The sequence below is a fragment of the Danio rerio genome, chromosome 18 (genome assembly GCF_052040795.2).
Source record: "Danio rerio strain M-AB ecotype USA chromosome 18, GRCz13ab, whole genome shotgun sequence".
Classification (NCBI taxonomy): Eukaryota; Metazoa; Chordata; class Actinopteri; order Cypriniformes; family Danionidae; genus Danio; species Danio rerio.
The window spans coordinates 5783882-5807500 of NC_141038.1; the positions used below are offsets into that span (position 1 = coordinate 5783882).

At 33.6% G+C, this 23619-nt stretch overlaps 1 protein-coding gene across 1 annotated transcript in view; it reads left to right on the plus strand.

Annotated features, from left to right (window-relative positions):
- si (sucrase-isomaltase) overlaps positions 1 to 23619 on the plus strand; it is a 135362-nt gene that overhangs the window by 58152 nt on the left and 53591 nt on the right. The window contains exons 21-29 of the mRNA XM_087292769.1: positions 1585 to 1709; positions 3629 to 3717; positions 6208 to 6257; positions 6392 to 6565; positions 13666 to 13806; positions 15583 to 15777; positions 15953 to 16104; positions 18845 to 19013; positions 21769 to 21865. Of these exons, the coding sequence (XP_087148895.1) occupies positions 1585 to 1709; positions 3629 to 3717; positions 6208 to 6257; positions 6392 to 6565; positions 13666 to 13806; positions 15583 to 15777; positions 15953 to 16104; positions 18845 to 19013; positions 21769 to 21865 (1192 nt within the window). The remainder of the gene's footprint in view (positions 1 to 1584; positions 1710 to 3628; positions 3718 to 6207; positions 6258 to 6391; positions 6566 to 13665; positions 13807 to 15582; positions 15778 to 15952; positions 16105 to 18844; positions 19014 to 21768; positions 21866 to 23619) is intronic.

Below are 23619 nucleotides of genomic sequence, written 5' to 3' on the forward strand. Positions count from 1 at the left end.
ACTCGATTTAAAAAAAAAAGTTTAAATCTAAACTCACTTGAAAAAAAATCTTAAATCTAAAGTCACTTTTAAAAAAATTACATTTAAAGTCACTTTTAAAAAGCATAAATCTAAAGCCACTTAAAAAAAAGTTTAAATATAAACTCACTTAAAAAAAAGTTTAAATATAAACTCACTTTAAAAAAAGTTTAAGTATAAACTCACTTTAAAAAAAGTTTAAATATAAACTCACTTTAAAAAAAGTTTAAATATAAACTCACTTTTAAAAAAAGTTTAAATATAAAATCACTTAAAAAAATTTTTAAATATAAACTCACTTAAAAAAAAGTTTAAATATAAACTCACTTAAAAAATTCAATCTAAAGTCATTTTAAAAAAGCTTAAATCTAAAGTCAATTTTAAAAAGTTTAAATCTAATGTAAATTTAAAAAAGTTTGAATCTAAAGTCACTTTAAAAAAGTTTAAATCTAAAGTCACTTTAAAAAAGTTTAAATCTAAAGTCACTTTAAAAAGTTTAAATCTAAAGTCACTTTAAAAGGTTTAAATCTAAAGTCACTTTAAAAAGTTTCAATCTAAAGTCACTTTAAAAAGTTTCAATCTAAAGTCACTTTAAAAAGTTGAAATCCAAAGTCACTTTAAAAAAGCTTAAATCTAAAGTCAATTTTAAAAAGTTTAAATCTAAAGTCAATTTAAAAAAGCTTAAATCTAAAGTCACTTTAAAAATTTTAAATCTAAAGTCACTTTAAAAAGTTGAAATCTAAAGTCACTTTAAAAAAGCTTAAATCTAAAGTCACTTTAAAAATTTTAAATCTAAAGTCACTTTAAAAAAGCTTAAATCTAAAGTCACTTTAAAAAAGCTTAAATCTAAAGTCAATTTTAAAAAGTTTAAATCTAAAGTCAATTTAAAAAAGCTTAAATCTAAAGTCACTTTAAAAATTTTAAATCTAAAGTCACTTTAAAAAGTTTAAATCTAAAGTAACATAAAAAAGCTTAAATCTAAAGTCACTTAAAGTAACTAAATGTGTTGGTTACTTTTTAAGGGAAGTAATATGAAAGTATGTGCTATGTTATTTTTGTGTTATTTATTTATTTTTTCCACTTTCTTTAGTAAGAGTATGGTAAGCTTCAAATTATAATATATTATATTACTTTTCTACCTAACAACCTGTTGGGCTATCTTTGAACACAATAGAATATATTTTGAAGAAAGCTTTAAACCTGTCACCATTGACTTCAACACTTTTTGTTTTTTTATTTAGTCAATGGTTACAGTTTTTCAGCTTTCTTCAAAATATCTTCTTTTGTGCTTAACAAAATAAAAAAATAAAAAAATCTTTATTTTTGTGTGTATGAATAGCTTTTCTGGTGTGATCAGTTTGCTCGGTAGCTTACCTCAGACACTCTCTCTCTCTCTCTCTCTCTCTCTCTCTCTCTCTCTCTCTCTCTCTCTCTCTCTCTCTCTCTCTCTCTCTTATAAGCTACTTCTTGCTAATACCAAACCTTTCAACTTTTTAAAATGTTTTTGTTCTTCCTCTAAATCAGATTTAACAATCAGTTATTCATTTTTACATATTTTCTTTATAGGAAATAAAGATTACAGAACGGAAAGAGGGAGTTAAAATGTACCTGCCTGATGATAAACTTGGTTTACATCTGAGAGGAGGAGCCATTCTACCTGTACAAAGACCAGACGTCACAACCACATACAGGTAATGCAAAAATAAATAAATATAAAAAAAAAAATGTAATATATATATATATATATATATATATATATATATATATATATATATATATATATATATATATATATATATATATATATATATATATATATATATATATATATATATATATATATATATATATATTATAACATTCAAAATACTCATTAAATTATGCACTGACAGTAAACACTAATATCTGCAGCCAGTCCTCTTTCAGGGTGTCTGTTAGCTCCTCCCACTTAAATCAAAAGCTTTAAAAAATCTGTATTTTTGGATTTTGTGTGATGCTTTTATACCATGAAATGAAAATAAAATGGTAATAAAAATTGTATTAAATGAAAAATTAAATAAATGAAAATAAAACAATGAAAGTGAAATAATAATAGTGAATAATAATAAGTGAAAATGAAAAAAAGAAAAATTAAATGAATTAAAAAAATTTATGAAAATAAAAATGAAAATGATATAAATGAAAATGAAATTGAAAAAATGAAATAAAAATTAAATAAATTAAAATGAAATTGAAAAAATTAAAATTGAAATAAATGAAAAAAATAAAGAAAGAAAGAAAAACAAAACAAATGAAAATGAAATTGAAAATATTGAAAAATGAAATAAATGAAAATGAAATTGAAAAAAATGAAAAATGAAATAAAAAATGAAATAAATGAAAATGAATTTGAAAAAAATGAAAAATGAAATAAATAAAAATGAAACTGAAAAAAAATGAAAAATGAAATAAAAAATGAAATAAATGAAAATGAATTGGAAAAAATAAAAATGAAATAAATGAAAATGAAATTGAAAAAAATGAAAAATAAAATAAAATTAATGAAATTAATTAATAAAATAAATAAAAATAACATAATAACAAAATAAATAACAATGAAATGAAAAACATGAAAAATCAAATAAATGAAGAAAAATAAAAAATGAAAAAAATGAAAATGCAATTGAAATATTGACATTAAAAAAATAATAATTTTCATGAAAACATGAAAAAAAATTAAATAAAATTAAATTTTAATAACTGGAAATAAAAACAAAAATGAAATTAATGAAAATGAAAATGAAAAAATAAAAACAAAAAAAATGTAAATGAAATAAATGAAAATAAAAAATGAGATAAATGAAAATTAACTTAAAAATGAAAGTAAAAAACATTTAATTAAAATAAAAAATAATTGAAAATCAAGAAAACATTTTTATAAATGTAAATAATATAAAAATGAATAAGAAAAATAAGCATTTAAATTAAATTGAAAAATAATAATTATAATAAATAAAGGAAAATAATATCATAAAATTAAAAAATAAAATAAATGAAAATAAAATAATAATTTGTCATTATGATCCACAATATCGTGAATAAAGTTACCGAGAGAGTTTAAATACTGAAGTACAGATATTTTTGCATTTACTTTATTTTTGTCTTGTATCTGTGCTTTGAATGTTTATCTTCTATTTATTTTCCCTCTCAGAGGTAGTTCTGAATTTACCTTCACCTCATTTCTGTTGATCTGCATGAGGCCTGAGTTTCCATTTAGCATTAGGGGAAAATGGTTTGAATTTCCTCCTGCACTCAATAGCTATTTATTCTATATTGCCTTTATTTCCTTTTGAATACATTACGCCTTCATCGCTTCCAAGTTTACTCTATCTCTTTTTTGGGTGCACTTGCGTTCAAAGCAGGGGCGATACACGAATGCATCATAAATACAAGGTGAAGTACAAGTTCTTTAAAATTCATCTGGCTTTGCTGTGAGGTGACAAGAAATTCGCAAACAAGAGTCCCGTCTGAACTTCAAAGCACTCGTTTTCTATCTGCTCTTCAGTTTCAGGTGTTAAAAAAAGAAAAAAAAGTTGTACATTTATATGATGAAAGTTGTGTGTTCCCTCAGTCGGCGTCATCCCATGGGGCTGATCATCGCTCTGGATGACAACAAGTCTGCGTCAGGAGAGCTATTTTGGGATGACGGAGACTCTCGAGGTATTTTTGAGAGAGCTGCTATTAATTAATTTTTTTTTTCTCTCTTGCACTTTTACTGTCGTAAATCAAGCTAATACAGATGTGTTTTTTCTGCAAGCCTGGTTTGGCCTAGTCAAAATTTAGACTTTTTTTCTTATTGTATTATCTACCAGACGAAAAAGTTCATGTAATTAACAAAAGTGATGTCAGTTTTTTTTTCTCTCTCTCTTGCATTTTGCTGTCAGAAATCTAGCTTATATGGGCTCAATAATACCGATGTTTTTTTTTTTCTGCAAGCCTGGGTTGGCCAAAAGCCAACAGTGGTGGAAGGAGTACAGAAAAATCATACTTAAGAGGACCATTACTTGCCTAAAAATGTATTGCAAGTAGAGTAAAAGTATCTGTTGTAAATATTACTCAAAATATAAGTAAAAGATAGACCTTTCCAAAGTACTTTTTAAAAGAATAGTGTGTATTATGCTGTAAAAAGGTGATGCATTTAGGATGTGTGTAAACGTAACATTCTGTAGTGCATTTAGTGATTGCCCAGCAGGCACACAACGTTATAAGACATTAATATTGGGTTAGATGTAGGTCGAGATGTCAGGTTATTAAAATTCAATGTCTGCAGCGTCGAAGGACAAAGTTATTTTGAAGTTCAACACTGATGTCAAATAATGTTGATATTTGGTTGATTTTAGGTTAGAAAGTGATCAAAAGCCAACTTCAAACCAACATCTTAAACCAGTGTCATTAACGTCAAATACTGACATTTATTCATCAGCTATGGCAACCGAAATCAAACATCTGATGGACATCATAGTGGTAAAGTCCAGCTGTAACATCATTAGACACTGATTTTAGGCTGTATGTTGAACATTGACATCAGCCTGACTTTGGGTTCTGACGTCAACCCTGATTTTAATTTCCAAACAAAACGCAACATCCCCATGACGTTGGGGTACAGCGTCAATCTGACGTCATGTTGATGTCTTGTGTCTGCTGGGTGTTTAAGGTCATTTCGGTCATCATACAGTAAACATCCGTCATCTGCTTATGCGTGACATGCATCTAAACAGTCTCTGGGTCAATTCTTGTAAAGATTTTGGAAATCTTTTGGATACTTCTAATGCTTCCAAACAGTTTGCTTCAATTTTAAATCGTTTAATCGTTTCATAAATGTTTTGAGGTAGTTCATTATGATGCTATTTACCTTCTATGTGTGATTTGATTGGACAGGAATCATAGGACTGATTTTTCTAATCCTCATAGACAAGAAAAAAAAAGTAGTGACTGCAGGTTGAAGGAACGTAGTGGAGTAAAAGTACAGATACAGCACTAAAAATGTACACAAGGGAAAGTAAAAGTACACATTTATAAAAGTAAATTACAATTTCTGCGAGAAAATTACTCAATTACAGCAATTTGAGTATTTGTAGTTTGTTACATTACACCATTGAAAGTCAAAATGTAGACTTATACACTTACTGTTTTTAGATACAAAGAAATAAAAAAAACAATATTATAAAAACAGGGATTTCAGTTTTTTAGTGGGATTTCTGCTTTTTTGTTCGCCCCTAAAAGTATTTGGGGGCCCCAAAATGGCCCTTAGAACCATTCTAACTTTTTCCGCCTACCGGCGCCCCTGAATCTAATTAGTACACAGGTTTGTCAGCATGTCTGGTTTGTACTAAAATTAAAAAAAAAAAATTCCTTTTATTATTGTATTAGCTACCAGAAAAAAGTTTTAGGGCCCGATCATACACCAATAAGGTGCAAGATGTTTGGTGCGATTTGTTGCTATTTTTAGACCAGCGCAACCCAGTATTCAGTTTTTTTTTCTCTTGCACTTTGCTGTCAGAAATCTAGCTTAGATGGGCTCAATGATACCGATGTTTTTCTGCAAGCCTGGGTTGACCTAAAGTTAAAAATTTGACGTCTAATCTTACTGTATTCGATACCAGAAAAACGTTAATTTTATTAACAAAAAGTATTAAAAACATTTTTTCTCTCTCTTACAATTTGCTGACAGAAATATATATTATATCAATAATACACATTTTTTTGGCAGTTCTAATCTGGTTTGCAACTAAAGAGTTAGACTTTTAACTGTATTAGCTGTAAACAATTTTAATATTAGAATTGAAAAAGATAATTAGTAATAAAAGTAATAATTAATTCTCAAACATCTTTTTTTTTCTATAACTTTTTAGACCAAAATGATCAATAAATTATTTAACTTTTATTTTTTATCATTTTAAATGTATTTTTATTGTGGTTTTACTTATTTAACACGTTTTAGTTCAGTTAACAAAAGTTAAATTTGTTTTAATCATCTATAAAAAATTGAGTTTGCAAAGTAGAAACATAAATGTGAGCAAAACATTTCTTTCATCTTTATTGTTGAGCCACATAATAGGCCTCTGTAAACTTAATTATTTCATTTAAACAGGTTTCTAACATAAATTGTGTTACTCATGCTTAAATATGTCTTTTTCTTTTTCCTTTTAGATACTGTTTCATCTGGAAATCACATTCATTACCAGTTTTCAGTGACTGATGTATGTCATCCTAACATCACATTCATTTTTGTGATGACACATCATAAAAACCTATTACAATTGTAATATATGCATTTATCAAAATATCTTTATGTTATAATATAATATATAATATCTATATATTTTCTTTGCAGGGCTCCTTGACAATGCATGTCACAAAGAATGGATACTCAGATCCAAACAACCTGAAGTTTGAGAACATCACAATTTTGGGATTCAGCTCTGCTCCACCTTTTGTGCTGGTGTCAGACGGGACCACTAGTAACCCTTTGCCTCAGTCACAGATTCAATACGACTCTGTCAAGCAGGTAAAAGCATTTATTCACCACTAAAGTCAAAAGTAATACTATGTGTCCGGTTTTGCTTATAGCAATTGAAGTAGGAGATTCAATACTGTTAAGGTCAGAATTACTAGCCCACCTTTGAATTATTTTTTTCTTTTTTTAAATATTTCCAAAATGATGAGTAAAACAGCAAGGAAATGTTCACAGTATGTTTGATAATATTTTTTTCTTCTGGAGAAAGTCTTATTTGGTTTATTTCGAGTAGAGTAAAAGCAGTTTTAAATTTTTTAAACACCATTTTAAGGACAAAATATTAGCTTCTTTAAGCTATTTCCGATAGTGTACAGAACAAACCATTGTTATACAATAACTTGCATTTAGGATGTGTGTAAACGTAACATTCTGTAGTGCATTTAGTGATTGCCCAGCAGGCACACAACGTTATAAAACATTAATATTAGGTTAGATTTAGGTCGAGATAATAAACAGGGGTCGAAAAATTTAGGGGGGCTAATAGTTCTGACTTCAACTATATACAACAGTTCTGTCTGGTTCTTGAAACTGATTGGCTGATAGCTGTGCGATATTCTGCCAGTAACAGCACTCGTACCGCCTCTTCACCCTTTACCCTTGTGTATTACTCCGCCCACATACAGCAACAAGCAGAAAGCACTCTACAGTTTGACAAATATTCCTGCTGTTGGACAACATAAAGTACTTTTGAGGCTTTTCAGTCGAGAATGTAGTTGTGTAGATTACAACTATGCAGTTTATTTATAAGGATAGTGCCTATTTTAAAATATTTATAATTTCTGAGAGACAGCGTCGGTGGCTATTAGCCTGTCTTTGAGCATAGACGATTGATGATGTTCGTCAACAAGATGGCAACAGAGACCGCTTAATAAGAAAAAACAGTGTGATTTCAAACTACAGCTGATGTACAGCTACAACTTTCTAAGTCGGTTTTTCTCTTTTGTATGTTGTTGTGCTGTATTTATACCATAATATTGTGATCTTCCGATTGCAACAGAGAAATACTGGGAAATCTCTGTAGACTTATGGCATCTGTATGATGCGATCTGTATATTGTTACAGTTTGGGACAATAAGGCAATGCCGGCCACCCATCAGTGCCCCGTTATACAGCCACATCGCACTGCTACTCGTGTGATAATGCTCATATATATATATATATATATATAAAATATAAAAAAAAAAATATATATATATATATATATATATATATATATATATATATATATATATATATATATATATATATATATATATATATATATATATATATATATATATATTTATATATATATATTTATATATATATTTATATATATATATATATATATATATTTATATATATATTTATATATATATTTATATATATATATATATATATATATATATATATATATATATATATATATATATATTAACAATATCACACGAGAAGCAGTGCGATGTGGATGTATATCGGCACTGTTGGGAGGCGTGCGTTGGCATGAGGCCGCAGGCCGAGTGCCTTAGTGCTCCCACCAGTGCCGATATGCCAAAATTTTGTATGAGGAACTACTGTCTTCCACGTTGGATTCAAATCATAAGCTGACAGCCAAACAGCTGAGCAAGCATCTTTTAAACTTTAGATCTGTAGTGTCTGCTTTTTGCTGGCTGCATGTGGGCGGAGTAATACACAAAGGGTAAAGAGGCTGGATGGGTGCTGATATTACTTAAATATATCACAGCTATCAGCCAATCAGATTCGAGCACCAGACAGAACTGTTGTATAAATATACAAATTTACAAATATATAATTTTTTTAGTAAAATATACACATTTATCTTAAACGAACGTATAATGCAAATTCACAAGAATTTTGCTTTGGTGGATGTAATTGAATTTTGCTTGATGAACTAAAGATAGATGCATAGAATATTCTGATTATATTGACAAAGCTTTTGTTTGAATGTATGACTCAGTGATGAGTTTGTTTTGGATGCAGATTGCTTAAAATTAGCATGAAAAGTTTAATAATGCAGAAGTATGAAAACCACGATCAAAGATCAAACTCTCAGTGAAATAGCCTAGTGGTTAGTGTGCCAACATATGTTGCAGAAGCATGTCAGGGCGTCCTTTGTTCGAATCCCGGCTTGAGGACATTTTCCTTTGCCTCTCTCTCTCCCACTTGGCTTCCTGTCTCAATACTGTCCTATCTAAAAAAGGCCAAAAAAAGTCTTACAAAAAAACTAAAGCCTGCTAGTGTATTTTGAGGTAATCAGAAAATAAATAGGATTAATTATTTAACGTTTGTCTGTACACTGCTACTGTAAATATCACTTTGAAGTAGACTTGCAAGTATTGCACTTTAAAATGTGTATTATAATTAGAGCTGTCAAAAGATTAATCACAGTTAATTGCATTTAAATTTACAAAAAAAAAAAAAATATATATATATATATATATATATATATATATATATATATTAGGGATGGGAAGATTAACCGATATGTATCGATACGCGGTCATGCGCGTGCACGATGCGAGTGCATCGGTTGAGCAACAGAGGATGAATGAAATTTTGGAAGCAAATCGAGATGCATCGTTTTTTGCGAGATGCATCGATTTTTCCGAGATACAGCTTATATTTTTAATATAGAATGTATTTTTTATTTATTAACAAGTGTTGTCAACCTGTTTTTTGCGCATAATTTAATCGACCTACATAAAGTAAGCCTTAGCAACGGATTTGCGGATGTGCACACACTACAACTCAGTGTATCAGGTGTGCGGATGAAGCTAGTGGAGCGCCCTCAGAAAGCGCGAGAAGCAAAACAAACATTTTATTCCCCACTGAGTTTTAAATCTAAAGTATGGCAAGCAACATTATCGATTTAAGGATGAACGACATGACAGGACAGATGCAATTTGCAAAATGTGCCGCGCATCTGTAAAATACGCGGACAGTATGACTAATCTGATATCTCACTTGAAGCGGCGCCACGGTGTTGTTGTGGAAGCATCTTCCAGTGTTTCTGCATCCCCGGCTTTCGCACTGCTTCAACCAGCTCCAAAAGTGGTGAGAAAAGCATTGCAAGTTTTTTTTCCATGCGCAACAGTTCTGCTCGCTCTACGCCAATAACGAATGCTATTGCATTGTTCATCTGCAAAGATATTCAGCCTAGTGTCACGGAGAACGAAGGTTTTAAACACCTCCTCCTGTTAATTTTTATTTAATTATAATAATAATAATATTAATAATAATAATGATAAAAATAATGGGTGTCACGGTGGCACAGTGGGTTGTTTGACCACCTCACAGCAAGAAGATTGCTGGTTTGTTATATTTTTATTAGCCTGTTGTTTACAGTGACAGTGATGTTTCAAAGCAGCATAACACTGCTAGTTCACAACCTTAAGTTTTGAATAATCAGTGGCAAAATATATCTTTGTAAAACTTGTTTTCATAGTTGAAAAGTTAAATCACAATTCTTGTTGTGCAATGCTAAATTTATTTATGTTGAAAGAGTGCAAATATATACATATTTTTTTAATATATATTGCACTTATACATTCTGTTTATCTTGAAAATACTTAAATAATATGTGCTATAGGTTCTAAAATGGCCCTCTACTGTAAACTGACACTCTGGCTCTGAGAGAAAAGCCAGTTTGTAAAAAAAGTCTTGGTTTTGCTTGGTTAATAAATAATCAATCTCATTCAATGGCACAGCATCCTCTTTCACATAATCTCATAAACTTGATCTAATTAGTTAGTGCTGAAATATCGCATCGTATCGTGATATGGGTGTGAATCGTATCGTGTTGCATCGCAATATGTCACAAATGTATCGCTAATATATCGGATCGTATTCTTTGTATCGAGATGCGTATCGGATCGGCATTATAGCTTAGATGCCCAACCCTAATATATATATATATATATATATATATATATATATATATATATATATATATATATATATATATATATATATGTATATATATATATATATATATATATGTATATATATATATATATGTTGGTGAAGGAAAAATCATGGTTTGGGGTTACATTCAGGATGGGGGCGTGCGAGAGATCTGCAGGGTGGATGGCAACATCAACAGCCTGAGGTATCGAGACATTTGTGCTGCCCATTACATTACAAACCACAGGAGAAGGCAATTTCTCCAGCAGGAGAGCGCTCCTTCTCATACTTCAGCCTCCACATAAAAGTTCATGAAAGCAAAGAAGCTCACGGTGCTCTAGGATTGGCCAGCCCAATCACCAGAACTGAACATTATTAAGCAGGTCTGGGGTAAGTTGAAGGAACCAAAAACAATACATTGGTATGCACATGTACATGATGCAATGCAACTTCATTTCAAAATGGAAAGCTAACAAGGAGATAAATATACAGAAGCTCTAATACTTCCATTAAAAGTCTAGATTAATAAAAAGGGATCTGAAAATAGCTGTCCTTCAGAGTTCTCTAATCTGACATTTGGAGAGCATCTCTAAACTAAGTGAAAAATGTAAAAAATATCACCGGCGACGTAACGTAATTAGGATCGCAAGCCAGGGCCAGCAAATCATGTCGGCAAAATAGAGCCTGACTTGTGTATAATACGGAGCAGGAATCCCTAGAGTACCAGGAGAGATCCTGTCATTCCAGCTGAGCATCCGGAGATGCTCACAGACTAGTGATTGAATTTGTCAGGCCTCTCAAAAGCATGCCAGCATTAGGCTATGATGAAGGGCATCACTTTCTCCCAGACCTCAAGGTCCTGGAATGACAACGCGAGGACGTGCAAACTTTAGTCTTAAACTGCGAGTGACACATTAATGTCAGCCGCTGTAATTTATGGCACGTCCGGTCAGTAATGCAGAGAGACTCACAGGTATTTGTCACTGCTGGGATTCTGACGTAAAACACTTGCTGGGCCTCATTTATAAATCATGCATACACACACCTTGATCTCAGGGTGCTCGTACGCAAGGGAATGTTCGTATTTATAAACTTTGCATGGCAAAAATGCTTCAGTGAGAAAAGTATGGAGCTTCAAATATGCCAAAACGATCTGAATTTGAATTGTGCTCATTTGAGTTATTAACAGATTTTTTTAGATTTCAAAAATTTCAATATTAAGATATTTGGAGCATCAAATTCAGTACATTCCAAACCAGAAATTCAGATTGTGAAATTCAGATAAAAAAAACTAAAAAGTAAGTCAGGGGAGGTCATCGACTATGGAGCTTAAAATATGCCAAAATAATCAGAATTTAAATTGTGTTCAATTTAATTTCTAACAATTAAAATGTTATCAAATATAATATCATATACCATTAAAATTCGTTGTGAATTTCTTAATTTGAATTATTTTGTTGAATATTAAACATCTGAAATTTGCCAAAACGTTTATTTGATTATCTACTTTGTCCTGTTGATTATGGAGCTTTAAATATGCCAAAACAATCTGAATCTGAATAGTGTTCATTTGAATTATTCTGTGCCATTAAAAATAGTTTTGAATTTGAATTTCTTCATTTGAATTTTCTATAGAATTTTCTATTTCCTATTTTCTATTGGATTTTTCCAGATTTTCTAACTTTTTTTTTGGTTCTGAATTCCTAGACTGCAGATATACAGTTTGTAGTTTTCAAGATGAAGAAATTCAGAATATCAAATTCTTTATTCTAAAATTCAAAACCAGAAATTCACATTGTGAAATTCAGTTGCAGAAAGTAGGTCAGGGGTCATCAACAGGGAAGAGTAAATGATCACCGAAAAAGTCAAACCAAGCATTTTGGCCAATTTTAAATGTTCAATATTCAACTTGAGAAACTCAAATTCCAAACCATTTTTAATGGCATACAATATTATATTTTATTAAATTACAATTGTTAATAATTCAAATGAAAGCAATTCAAATTTAGATTGTTTTGGCATATCGTAAGCTCCATAATAGTGAAGGTATGCATGAGAATGTTCGTATTTATAAACTTTGCGTGGAAAAAAATGCTTCAGTGACAAAAAATATGGTGCTTTAAATATGCCAAAATGATCTGAATTTGAATTGTGTTCATTATAATTATTAACAATTCTAATTTAATAAAACTGAATATTATATGCCATTAAAAACTGTCTTGAATTTGATTTTCTTAAGTTGATTATTGAATATCTGAAGTTTAAGACAACTGAATATTATAAGGCAGATATTTCCAGACAAGTTTTTAAGCTTCAGATTTTTTGGGGGGGTTCTGATTTGCTAGACTGCAGATAACCAGTTTGTTAAAAAAAATAACAACACAGTTTTCAAGATGAAGAAATGTGGAACATCAAATTCAGTATTCTAACATTCAAAACCAGAAATTCAGATTGTGAATCAACAGGGAAGTGTAGATGATCACCGAACAGTTAAACCAAGCATTTTGGCCAATGTCAGATGCTCATAATTAATAAATTCAAACTCGGCAATGTTTGTATTTATAAATTTTGCGAGGAAAAAAAAATTGCTTCAGTGAGAAAAGTATGGAGCTTCAATTATGCCAAAACAATCTGAATTTGACTTGTGTTCATTTGAATTAATAACAATTCTAATTTAATAAAACTGAATGTTATATGCCATTAAATAGTCTTGAATTTGAATATATTAATTTGAATTTCTTAGGTTGAATGTTAAACATCTGAAATTTAAGAAAACTGAACTTTTTCAAGGTCAAATTTTTAAAGATGAAATTTTCAAACTCCTGATTGACTCCTGAACTCCTACAGACAATTTAGCCTTTAACCAATTCACCTGTAAAAAAAAAAAACAAGACAATCCTCCAATTTTGACCTTGCTAAAGTTATCTTGTCCGTCACCATTCTCAAACAACAGTTTCCAACATTGACTGATGCTCGTTTATCTGGCAATTACATTAATTAGTGGTGTTTAAATGGCAGAACTGGTACCAGTGAGCTGTGCACAGTTTTGCATATTTGTTTCCTCTGGATCACATTTTTGAGAATTGATAGGGTTTTTGAGAAATAATCAAGGTCTGTTTATGCGTCACTTTTTATAATTGAGGCCTGCTGTCATGTTTTTTACGTGACATGAATCATTGGTCTTCTAGGTGCTGAATTTGAGGAATCTGGAGCTGGAACTCGGGAAGTCATACACTATCAGCTGGGAGGCCAAAGCCGAAAGAATCGACTGCTACCCGGAGGAGGGTGCCACTAAGGCCAAATGCGAAGAACGTGGATGCATATGGGAGGTCAGAGAAAATCTTCATTATTTAAGCCTGTTGTTGTACTAAGAACGTTTATGTTGAAAAATATCTGAAAATAGATAGTCTGAAAGTTTTAAATAACACAAAGCCTCATACATACTGGGACACTAGCTTGCGTCTGTTTTTTGAGTTTTTATTTATTTATTTATTTTCCAAAATCTGAAGGTTTATGTGAAGGTTTACATCACTGTTACCCTCATACTTTTTATTTTCTTAAGTATTTATCCCATAATATTTTGCACTTCTGTTTAACCTTCTCGACTATAGCACAAAAACACCTGGGCTGTTTCTCAATATGCGATCTTGTCTGTACTTGTGTTCTTGTGTCCTCATGAAATGTCATCAACCGTCGCCGAATTACTGTTCCAATTCAAAGATCACATCTTGCCAAGTACAGATAAAGTTCCCGGATGTGTACTTGCTCTGCCCCTTTGGCCAAGGGTGCTTCGAGAGGTGACTTGTGCGAACTTGTGAAGCTCAGGTATCCCAGAATGCATTCCACCGTAACCAGCAAAAGCTAATGGTGGAGGAGAAAACCCGCACGATTTTAAAAATACTCCTTTACTGTGTAACAAAATAAAGTTTTAACAGTTTTTCCGGCGAGAATGTAGTTGTTTTAAATTCGAATGGGCAGTTTATTCACAAAGATAGTGCGTCTTTGACTATTTGCTCAGCTTATACGAACTCTGACCCCCAGCCTGTCAGCGGGAGCTTCGTCACCAGCTCCCCCCGCCAAGAGCAGCTTTACTTCGGCCAGTCTATCTCAGATGTATCACTGGATCTCATCACTCCATTGTAGTTAAAACATGGCATTTAATACATTTTGTGCAAATCTAATGGACAGTTTTTGGTCTTATAAATGTATTATTTGTTCTCAGGTGTAGTATTACTTGTATAACGTCCATTGTAGTTTATTAAATCTGATAATAAAAGACACGAGTCTGTGAATAATAACACGTTTTACTTCACATTTACAGTGATTTGTGTTTACATGTTCTTTAATCAAAATTGTAGATTTTATAATATTAATAGAATATTAATTATAAGGCCATGCTTTATTTGTTAATGTACAGTAAAACCGATGAGTCCATGGTGAGTTAAGTGACGTTATAAAGTACACTGCCATTCCATTTGAAGAAGTACCCGACTTGTGTCCTCGGTAATTCGTTCTTCCAAGTCTGAATATCCATGTACGCAAGTCCGAACTCTGCCTACTTAGTATTGAGAAACAGCCACAGTAAAGGAATTGTAAAAAGTTACTGCAAAATTAAGTAGTAAAAATAAGTGAAATGAATTAAAACATTTCATTTGTGTGCTCAGCTAGACCATTTTGTCCTTGAGCTCTAAAAAGTTGCACTGTAATTTCAGCAGCTCAAAGCACAAGAATGAATGCTCCAATCGCGTTGGTTGGCCAGTTATTAATGTTGATTTTCAAAGAAAAAACAAGTGCATTTTTTTTACTTTTATACACAGCGTTCTGCAGATCTGTGTACATATTCACATTAGCGACTTTTGTTTAGTCACGAGGTATTAAATGTCTGCAATAATCACGTATGATTATCATCCTGGTGCATGTGTACATGACTTAAAACGTAAGATCTAAAGTATTTTTCAGCTTTGCTTTGCATATATATTTAGGAGTTAGGTTTTTTAAACTATAAACTGGTTAGATTTACTTTTTTTCTACTCCATTTTCTATGAACATTTTCTGTCATTAGCTGTAACAATCGTTGCATATGTTTGCTTTTTCCTCTTTCCTAGCCTTTAGCTGTTCCCATGTGTTATTACCCAGAGAACCATGGCTACAAAGCCAGCAACGTGGTTGAAAATATGTATGGCATCACTGCAGATTTAGAGATCAATACAGCTTTCCCAAGTCAGCGTTCTGAGTCTCCAGACATCAACAAGCTTCGCGTGGAAATCACATTCCATGATGAAATCTGCCTACGGTGGAAGGTGTGTTTTTTTTTTTTTTAATCGAAGAGTCCAACATTCAGGTTATTCACACTGCATTGAAAGTTTAGCTGATTCTTTTGGGAGTTAAACCTAAAAGCATGCTGTGTAGTATGTGTTTATTATGTATGAAAGGGGTCATGAACTGGATTTTAATAGTTTTATTCTGTTGTCTTAGATCTACGATCCAGAAAATGCCCGCTATGAGGTCCCTGTTCCCCTCAACCTGCCAAACCCACCTCCGTTATGGGGTGAGCAAACCTATAAGGTGGAAATCAACGAAGAGCCATTTGGGATCCGAGTGATAAGAAAAGACACATCAGAAGTTATGTGAGTAAAACACCGTACTACTCGGCTGTTAGAAAAGTACGTTCTATACAGTATGAATGTGAAAAGTATGAATGAAATTCGGACGTACTACATCCGCCATTTTGTCATGGTTACCTGACCTACCTGTGTCAGTTGGTGTGTGTAGGCTTCTTAATATTGAGGAAAAGCCCCAATCAGAGAGGTGAATGTCTGCAGCCCCGCCTCCGTTTTCAGATGTCTCTGTTTTCCCCCATCCACACTGAGATGGAGCAGCAGTGTTTTAGAATTAAAAAGGCCTTTTCAACCTTTCCAAAATGCTCTGTTTTCGGCGCTCGAAATCTCCGGCGTAGTGTGGACGGATGGCGTAACCATAGAAAAACCTATGCATTTTAAAACTAAAACGCATTAATGTAAACAGGGCCTAAGTCTATGGCAGACTTTTGAGATGTCTTAGCTTTTCATATAAAATTTATATTTTTTTTACAATCTTCAGATGTTGTAAATCCTATGTTTCTGCAATTTTCACACTTGGTGTTATGATGCGTCAAAGTTGGGCGTAATGTTAAATCAATCGATTTTTGGCGGGTAGATGGAACTGAAAATGGCATGTCTAAATTAAATGGCTGTTACATTTTATGGGTGACAGTTGATTTTGGACTTCATTTAAATGAAGATCTATGGAAATATATATATATATTAGGGTTGGGCAATGTTGACTAATTTGGCATCGTACGATGTCTAATGTGAAACATCATGATAGATGATGCCATCGTTGTTGTAGACAGGGGGTGGGGGTGGTTGTTAAATATCAATTAATTCATAACGAATTAATTAATTGTAGCCTACCGTTTTCACTACCTGACCCACATGGTCTTTGCTTTACCCATAACCAAACCATAAAAAAATAAATTTACCAAACAAAAGCCAACAGTCAATCACTTTTTTTTCCGTGGGACTCTGGCATGAATAGGCACAGTGATCTGTGTCATTCCAATGGCTTTTCTCACTGCTGGTGGAGGAAACAAGAGTTCGGTTAGAGTTCACTGTAGTGCAGACATTTTCACTGTTTTCACTGCAAAATCCTCACCGCATGTGCGGATTTAGCAGACATTTATGCAGAATACATCTTTGCACCTAAAAACGTCAAACGCAGCATTTAGGAACAGATTAAAACAGTTGTTACGTGAACTTTAAGTAAAAAAAAAAGCCTGCAATGCTTGCCCCACCTTTGTGCCCTTCTTATTGGCCCACTGCTCTATAACTGAACATGAATGATTGGTTAATATCAGCTGTCAATCACTTAGTTAATGCCTTCTGCCTTCAGATGACAGGAGCTGCAACCGCGAAAATGTAAAGCGCTGAAGATGAGAGAATGAAAATAACACTGACAGATTTTGTTTTAGAAAACACCTAAAGTTACTAATAATGGCACATCTTATTAGTGATCATGTGCTGAATGTTAATCCACCATTTACACTTTTCCAAGAGTGGATAAAAGACTTTCAGTGGCTTCAAGTCTGTTATAAAAATGACTAAAGCCATTCACTGTAAAGTCTGTGGGACGGGGTTTGAAAGTAACAGCGTTTGCCACTGAATCTACACATTTTAAGCATGAGAGGTGCTGTATTTAATCCTCACAATGCTGTCAGCCGTGCAAGCGTCACCTATATGTAACATTTAAGACAGCTCATGAAAAGACTGTTATTGCTATTAAGATGAAATGCAAATAATAAGTTATATATCAATATAAATGTGGGGCGGGGCGATGGATCGTGATGCCGGTGTAACAGAGGCAAGCTAGTGTGTGCTGTGCAGGTAAACCTCACTCCTCTGACCTCTAAAGGTGCTCTAGCGACAGATGCTAGAGGCCATGGTCTTTAGCCTCCTTGGTAGAGCAACCGACTCCCATGCGGAGGGTCGCCGGTTCGATCCCAGCTCGGAGCGGATTGGGCTGCGTAGGACTGGCGGGGTTACAGTGGTGCCGTGACCCGGATGGAAGAGAGGTTTAGGAGGGTGAGCGTAACAGAGGCAAGCTAGTGTGTGCTGTGCAGATAAACCTCACTCCTCTGACCTCTAAAGGGGCTCTAGCGACAGATGCTAGAGGCCATGGTCTTTAGCCTCCTTGGTAGAGCAACCGACTCCCATGCGGAAGGTCGCCGGTTCGATCCCAGCTCGGAGCGGGTTGGGCTATGTAGGACCAGCGGGGTTACACCGGCTCAGCATCCTGAAGTTTGTCGGGCATCGGTGATGAATGATGGCATCATCTATCGACACAACCCTAATGTATATTACATTCTTCCTCACCGTTTTAATCACATTATGCGTCAATAATCTGCATTTATATTTATGCCTGTGCTTGATGCTTTTTCATTGTATTCAAAGTCAACTTTTATCAGTATTCATTCCTAGCTTATGCTTTAATGTTTAAGTTAAATGTTTTCTTGTCAAAGAAAGAGTACTTATATTAATTGAAATGCATACATTCGGATGTGTTATTTAAATTGTTTTAGGAAGGGATTATCATGCCCAAAGCTCCCAAAGGTATTACAGCTACAAATTAATTGGAGCTAGAGAGAGTCAGTTTTGTAGAGAACGCTGGTGAGTTTAGTGCAGAAATAGCTCTGAATAGCTGCGCTGATGGTGCACTTTTAGGGTTTTCAGAGAGTTTTAGGACTATAAAAGCACAGTTTGCCTCCTTAATGAAAGGAGCTTATGTTTCAGAAGGCAGAAAACATGTTTTGTTCGCTCTCATTCTCTCTAGATTTGATTCGGTTCTGCCAGGCTTCATCTTCTCAGATCAGTTCATCCAGATCTCCACACGTCTCCCCACCGAATATGTCTATGGTTTTGGTGAGACAGAGCATCCCAGCTATAAACATGACCTCAACTTTCACACATATGGACTGTTTGCCAAAGACCAGCCTCCAGGGGTGAGTTTTTAAGGGATCTGTCACACATACTTTACACATTGTGTTAAAGAACACCCGAGACTATAGTTTGACTCTGGTTTAAAGGGTTAGTTCACCCTAAACTAAATATTTACTCAATATTTACTAACCCTTAAGTGGTTCCAAATCTTTAAAGGGCCATGAAACCCCCTCGTTTCAGCAGGGTGTTTTCACACCTCTACTTTGGAAAAAGTCAGAAAAGTGGGCGTGTCGTGCTCTGTTTAGGGGGGAGTGTCGGAGGAACTAAAGTGGGATGGTGTGGGAGTGTCTATTTGGGCACGCGCGAGTTTCAGAGTCAAAATTCATACACACAGTAGAAAGTGATGGTGTTTAAGCTACATGGACATCTGTAGTCAAATTATTAGAAAACTTAGATGCACACGGCAGGTAGTGTCAGAAAGCCGCGTGTGTTATTCCGGTCACTAAATGCGGTAAAAACCCTACACGAGGGTAAAGTTTGGTTGTGGTGCTAACGTATTTACACTCGGTGCAATAGTTTGTTAGATACGAACAAACTGAATAAACAAAGAGTTAATCCACACGTGACTCTGAGCTCTCACAGAGAGAAAATGAAAACGAAACTTAACTGCAGCAAACTATTAAAGCAACACTTCACGCTTGTTTTGCCAACACAACGTGGCGTCTTTGTCGTGTAAACACGGTGATAGTAATGAATATTAATGAAGTTGCACAATAGAGCGCGCTGATTGGTTTGAACCAAGTCTTCCTCAGGCATTAATGCATCACACTGTAAGACGTAATAAGACACACTCTGGCACAGACGCCCAGTCTGCACGCTGGAATACACGCTATTATGTCATGGCCATGACGCATCTTCAAAAATTTGTTTTAAACCGAAAGTACGAATTTGCTTGAAATAACACAAAAACAACCAATTTACACTTTTTAGTGAAATATAGGTGTCCTAATAGTGTTTTTAGCAGTGTGGGAAACATATACGACTGTCAACAGATCAAAAAATGTGTTTTGGTGTTTTGTGACCTTTTAAGAGTTACTTTATTTTCTGTTGAACACAATAGAAGTTATTTAGAAAAATGCTGCAAACCGGTAACCATTGAGGAAAAACAAAGACTATGGAAGTCAATAGCCGCATTTCCACTATTGCGCCTAAAGCCATCAAGCCAGGGCGAGCCAAGGCCAGTCACGTTTCCACTGTCACTTCCAGGGCCTAATCGGGCCAAAGCGGGGCTTTCTCGGGGCCAGCAGCCGGCCTTTTTTGGCCCGCCGAATACCTTGGGCCAAACAAGGCCAACTGGGGCTTTGGGGCGTAGGGAAAGGAGAGGTGGGCATAGTTTTTTATGCTCTCACTTTGCTGGGTCCCTCCGTTAGTGGCGAGACCATTCGATCCACAATGCCAAGTTGGTGAGTAGAGAACACACAGGCCTGTGCGTGTAGACATATAATGTAATGCTGTACAGTAACGTGTCGTCTGTTTGTTTCGCTAGTCTTCATTTTAATGACGTGATGATGCGATGTTGTGCTTTATTTGCCTGATTCTCCCTAAAGTGGGTGGGTTGTGTGACGTTTGATTAGGGGGTCGTTCTGGGGGTGGGGTTTGCGTGACGCGCTGCGAGCTACAAGCCCGACAGAGGAAACGCAACATGATTTCAGCCTCACTGCTCAACCTCCCGGGCGATTGGCCCGGCCTGGCCCGATTTATTCATCTGAACCTTTTGTTCATCAAAGCATCAAGAGAAATGTATTATGTTTTACACAAAAATGAAAAGCTGTTTTGGTTATAAATGAAAAAACATAGCTCAAATATATTCTAATATAAAAATTATAATTTGAAATAATGCTTTTATTTTAGTAATGTTTCTACATGATTTATTTTTGATCAAATAAATGCTGTCTTTGTGGGCGAAAAGTCTACTTTCTAAATATGTTAATAGTAAAACCACACACACACACACACACACAAGAAAATAACAGTAATTCGGATGAGATGTTAAACAGGGGTCCTGACTCTTTGTGGTTGTTAATAATCCCAGGATGTCCTTCGAAAAAGAGTAGATCGTTTAACACCGGCATCTTGGCCAAATTTTCCCTCTGGCCCTTGTCTATCATGGCCTTCTCATCATCCCCATACCATAATTGGCTCCATCACTCCATCTTCTCTCCACCAATTAGCTAGTGTTTGGTCTGCCGCAGCAATATGGCTGCCGTCGGGTCATCCAGGTGAATGCTGCACACTGGTGGTGAAGGAGATTTTCCCCAAAAAATGTGTAAAGCACTTTGAGTGTCTAGAAAAGAGCTATTTAAATGTAATAAATTATTAATATTATTATTATAAATGTAGGCTTTGGCATCTGATCAGCAGGATCCCAGAAGAGATCCTGTAGAAAGTGCAGAGGACTTCTCTTATATGAATCGGTTTTAAAGAGTGACATTACTCAGTTCTTTCACTTCTCAGCTCAGACCTGCTAATATTTTAGGGCTGTCGTTGGTTCATAATAGACTCGCTAATGATTTTATTCCTGACTCACTTCATGACACAAAACCCAAAGAAATAGAGAAGCAAAAGAGTGAGAGTTACATTGAGGAAGAAAGAGAGAGGGAGATGTAATTAGCCTAATTAAAACAGAGAGATGGGATTTGCAAGGTTCATTCCTTTAAGCCACATAAAAATCTCTCATTAACACTTAATTGTCTGTTTAACACTGAACTGAAATCACATCGCAAACTCAAACTCTAATCTCTGTCTCTCCATCTGTAGTACAAGCTGAACAGTTACGGAATCCATCCTTTCTACATGGGCATGGAGAAAAATAAAAAGGCTCATGGCATCCTCCTGCTCAACAGCAATGCCATGGGTGAGTATAAACACACACATAACAAGTCTCTGGCTTTTATATGGAGTTCTATAGAGTAAAACAGCAGACTATAGTGTGTGCCATTATAAATACACTTAATATGTTTACTGTGTTTTGAGAACTGAGCTATTTTTTTTTTTTTCGCAAACATATCAAGATAAGTATCCAAAAGGTCTTTCTTACACTCTCACACACTCACTCACACATACACACTAAGCATTCATGTCTCAGTTAGTCATCAGACTGCAGTTTAAGAAGCCGTTGACACAGAAATTTTCCTATCTACTGTGCTAATTTTCTATTGTTTAACAATTAAAAAAAAATCAGATCAACTTGGAGGTGGGATTTTGTTGAAGTTTCTGTTTATAAGCACTCAGTGGTTGTGTCTGGATACACTCATTCTTTATGCTACATTTTTAGTTTGTTTGTTTCATTCTGGAATGCTGCCTTTAAGTAATTATTTTTTTACACTAAAAAATTATGACAAAAAGTATTGACAACCAATGCATTTTTGTCACTTTAACTTAATTTAATAAGTGTATCAGGTCTCAACTATTTGTTTTTAGTTGTGCAAAGTTTAACGTGATATTTTTTGTCAGTTTGACTTAAGTTGAGATGACTAAAAACTAAAAAAAAGTTACTAAGTTACTGAAAAAGTTACCAAAAAAGGAAGCAAGATTTTTTTACAGTATAAAAGCAAAGACACATTCAGTGTGAATGAGCTCTATAAGGCATTTTTACAGTACTTCCTTTTACATTTCTTTTTTGGAGAAATGTTTTTCTTTTATTACTTTTAGCTTAAAAGGGCTAATGCTTTTGATCTTACAATGGTGTTTAAAAATGTTAAATCTGCTTTCATTCTAGCTGAAATAAAGCAAATAAGACTTTCCCCAGAAAGGGGAATACTGTTAAAATCAGACATGTCAGACATACTGTTAAAATTTCCTTGCTCCCTTAAACATAATTTGGGAAATATTTTAAAAAAGACTTTAACTATATATATATATATGTGTCTTATTTTGACTGCTATGCCTTCATAAATAGTGAAAATAACTAATTGAAAAAGTCTTTAAGACCAAGCGGAATCCTTTATTGGCTGTTGGTTTGGTCTGACTTCAGCTAATCAGTTTTGGCAAATGCAAACAAATATTTTTCAACATCAAACTGTGCAAAAAAAACGTATAGTGAAGTCATCTTTGGATACCATATTGTTTTAAATCGAGAAAACATTTTACAAGTAACTTTTATTCAAAATCCTGCACCTTATTTTTGTTCCTTAAAAATTGAAAAGTGACCAATAAAAAGCCATGAAGCACTAAAAGCATTAATGTTAAAAATGATTTGTATACTAATCTGGCTAATGTTATCTATGAATTTTCTTATTTACTTTTTTTACTATAGAGGCTGGAAAATGTATTTTATTATTATTATTATTATTATTATTATTATTATGTTTTACTTTTATTTTATTATTTAAATTCTGACTGAGGAAAGTTAAATGTGCTGGTCAGTTTGTTATTTACCTAATAAATGACAAAGGGCTACAGTTTTTTTAATTAAAACTTTAACTGATTCCTGGGTTTTCTGATGATGCTGTATATGATGTAATAAATGTGTGTTTTAAGAATGAGGATTTATTCATATTTCTTTATTCTAAATATTTTGGAAATAGTTTGGCACATCAAAAAGTCTGAGGATTATGTTATGATGACCACCCAACAAGCTAATTCAGCTAAAAATAGTGTTTAATATAT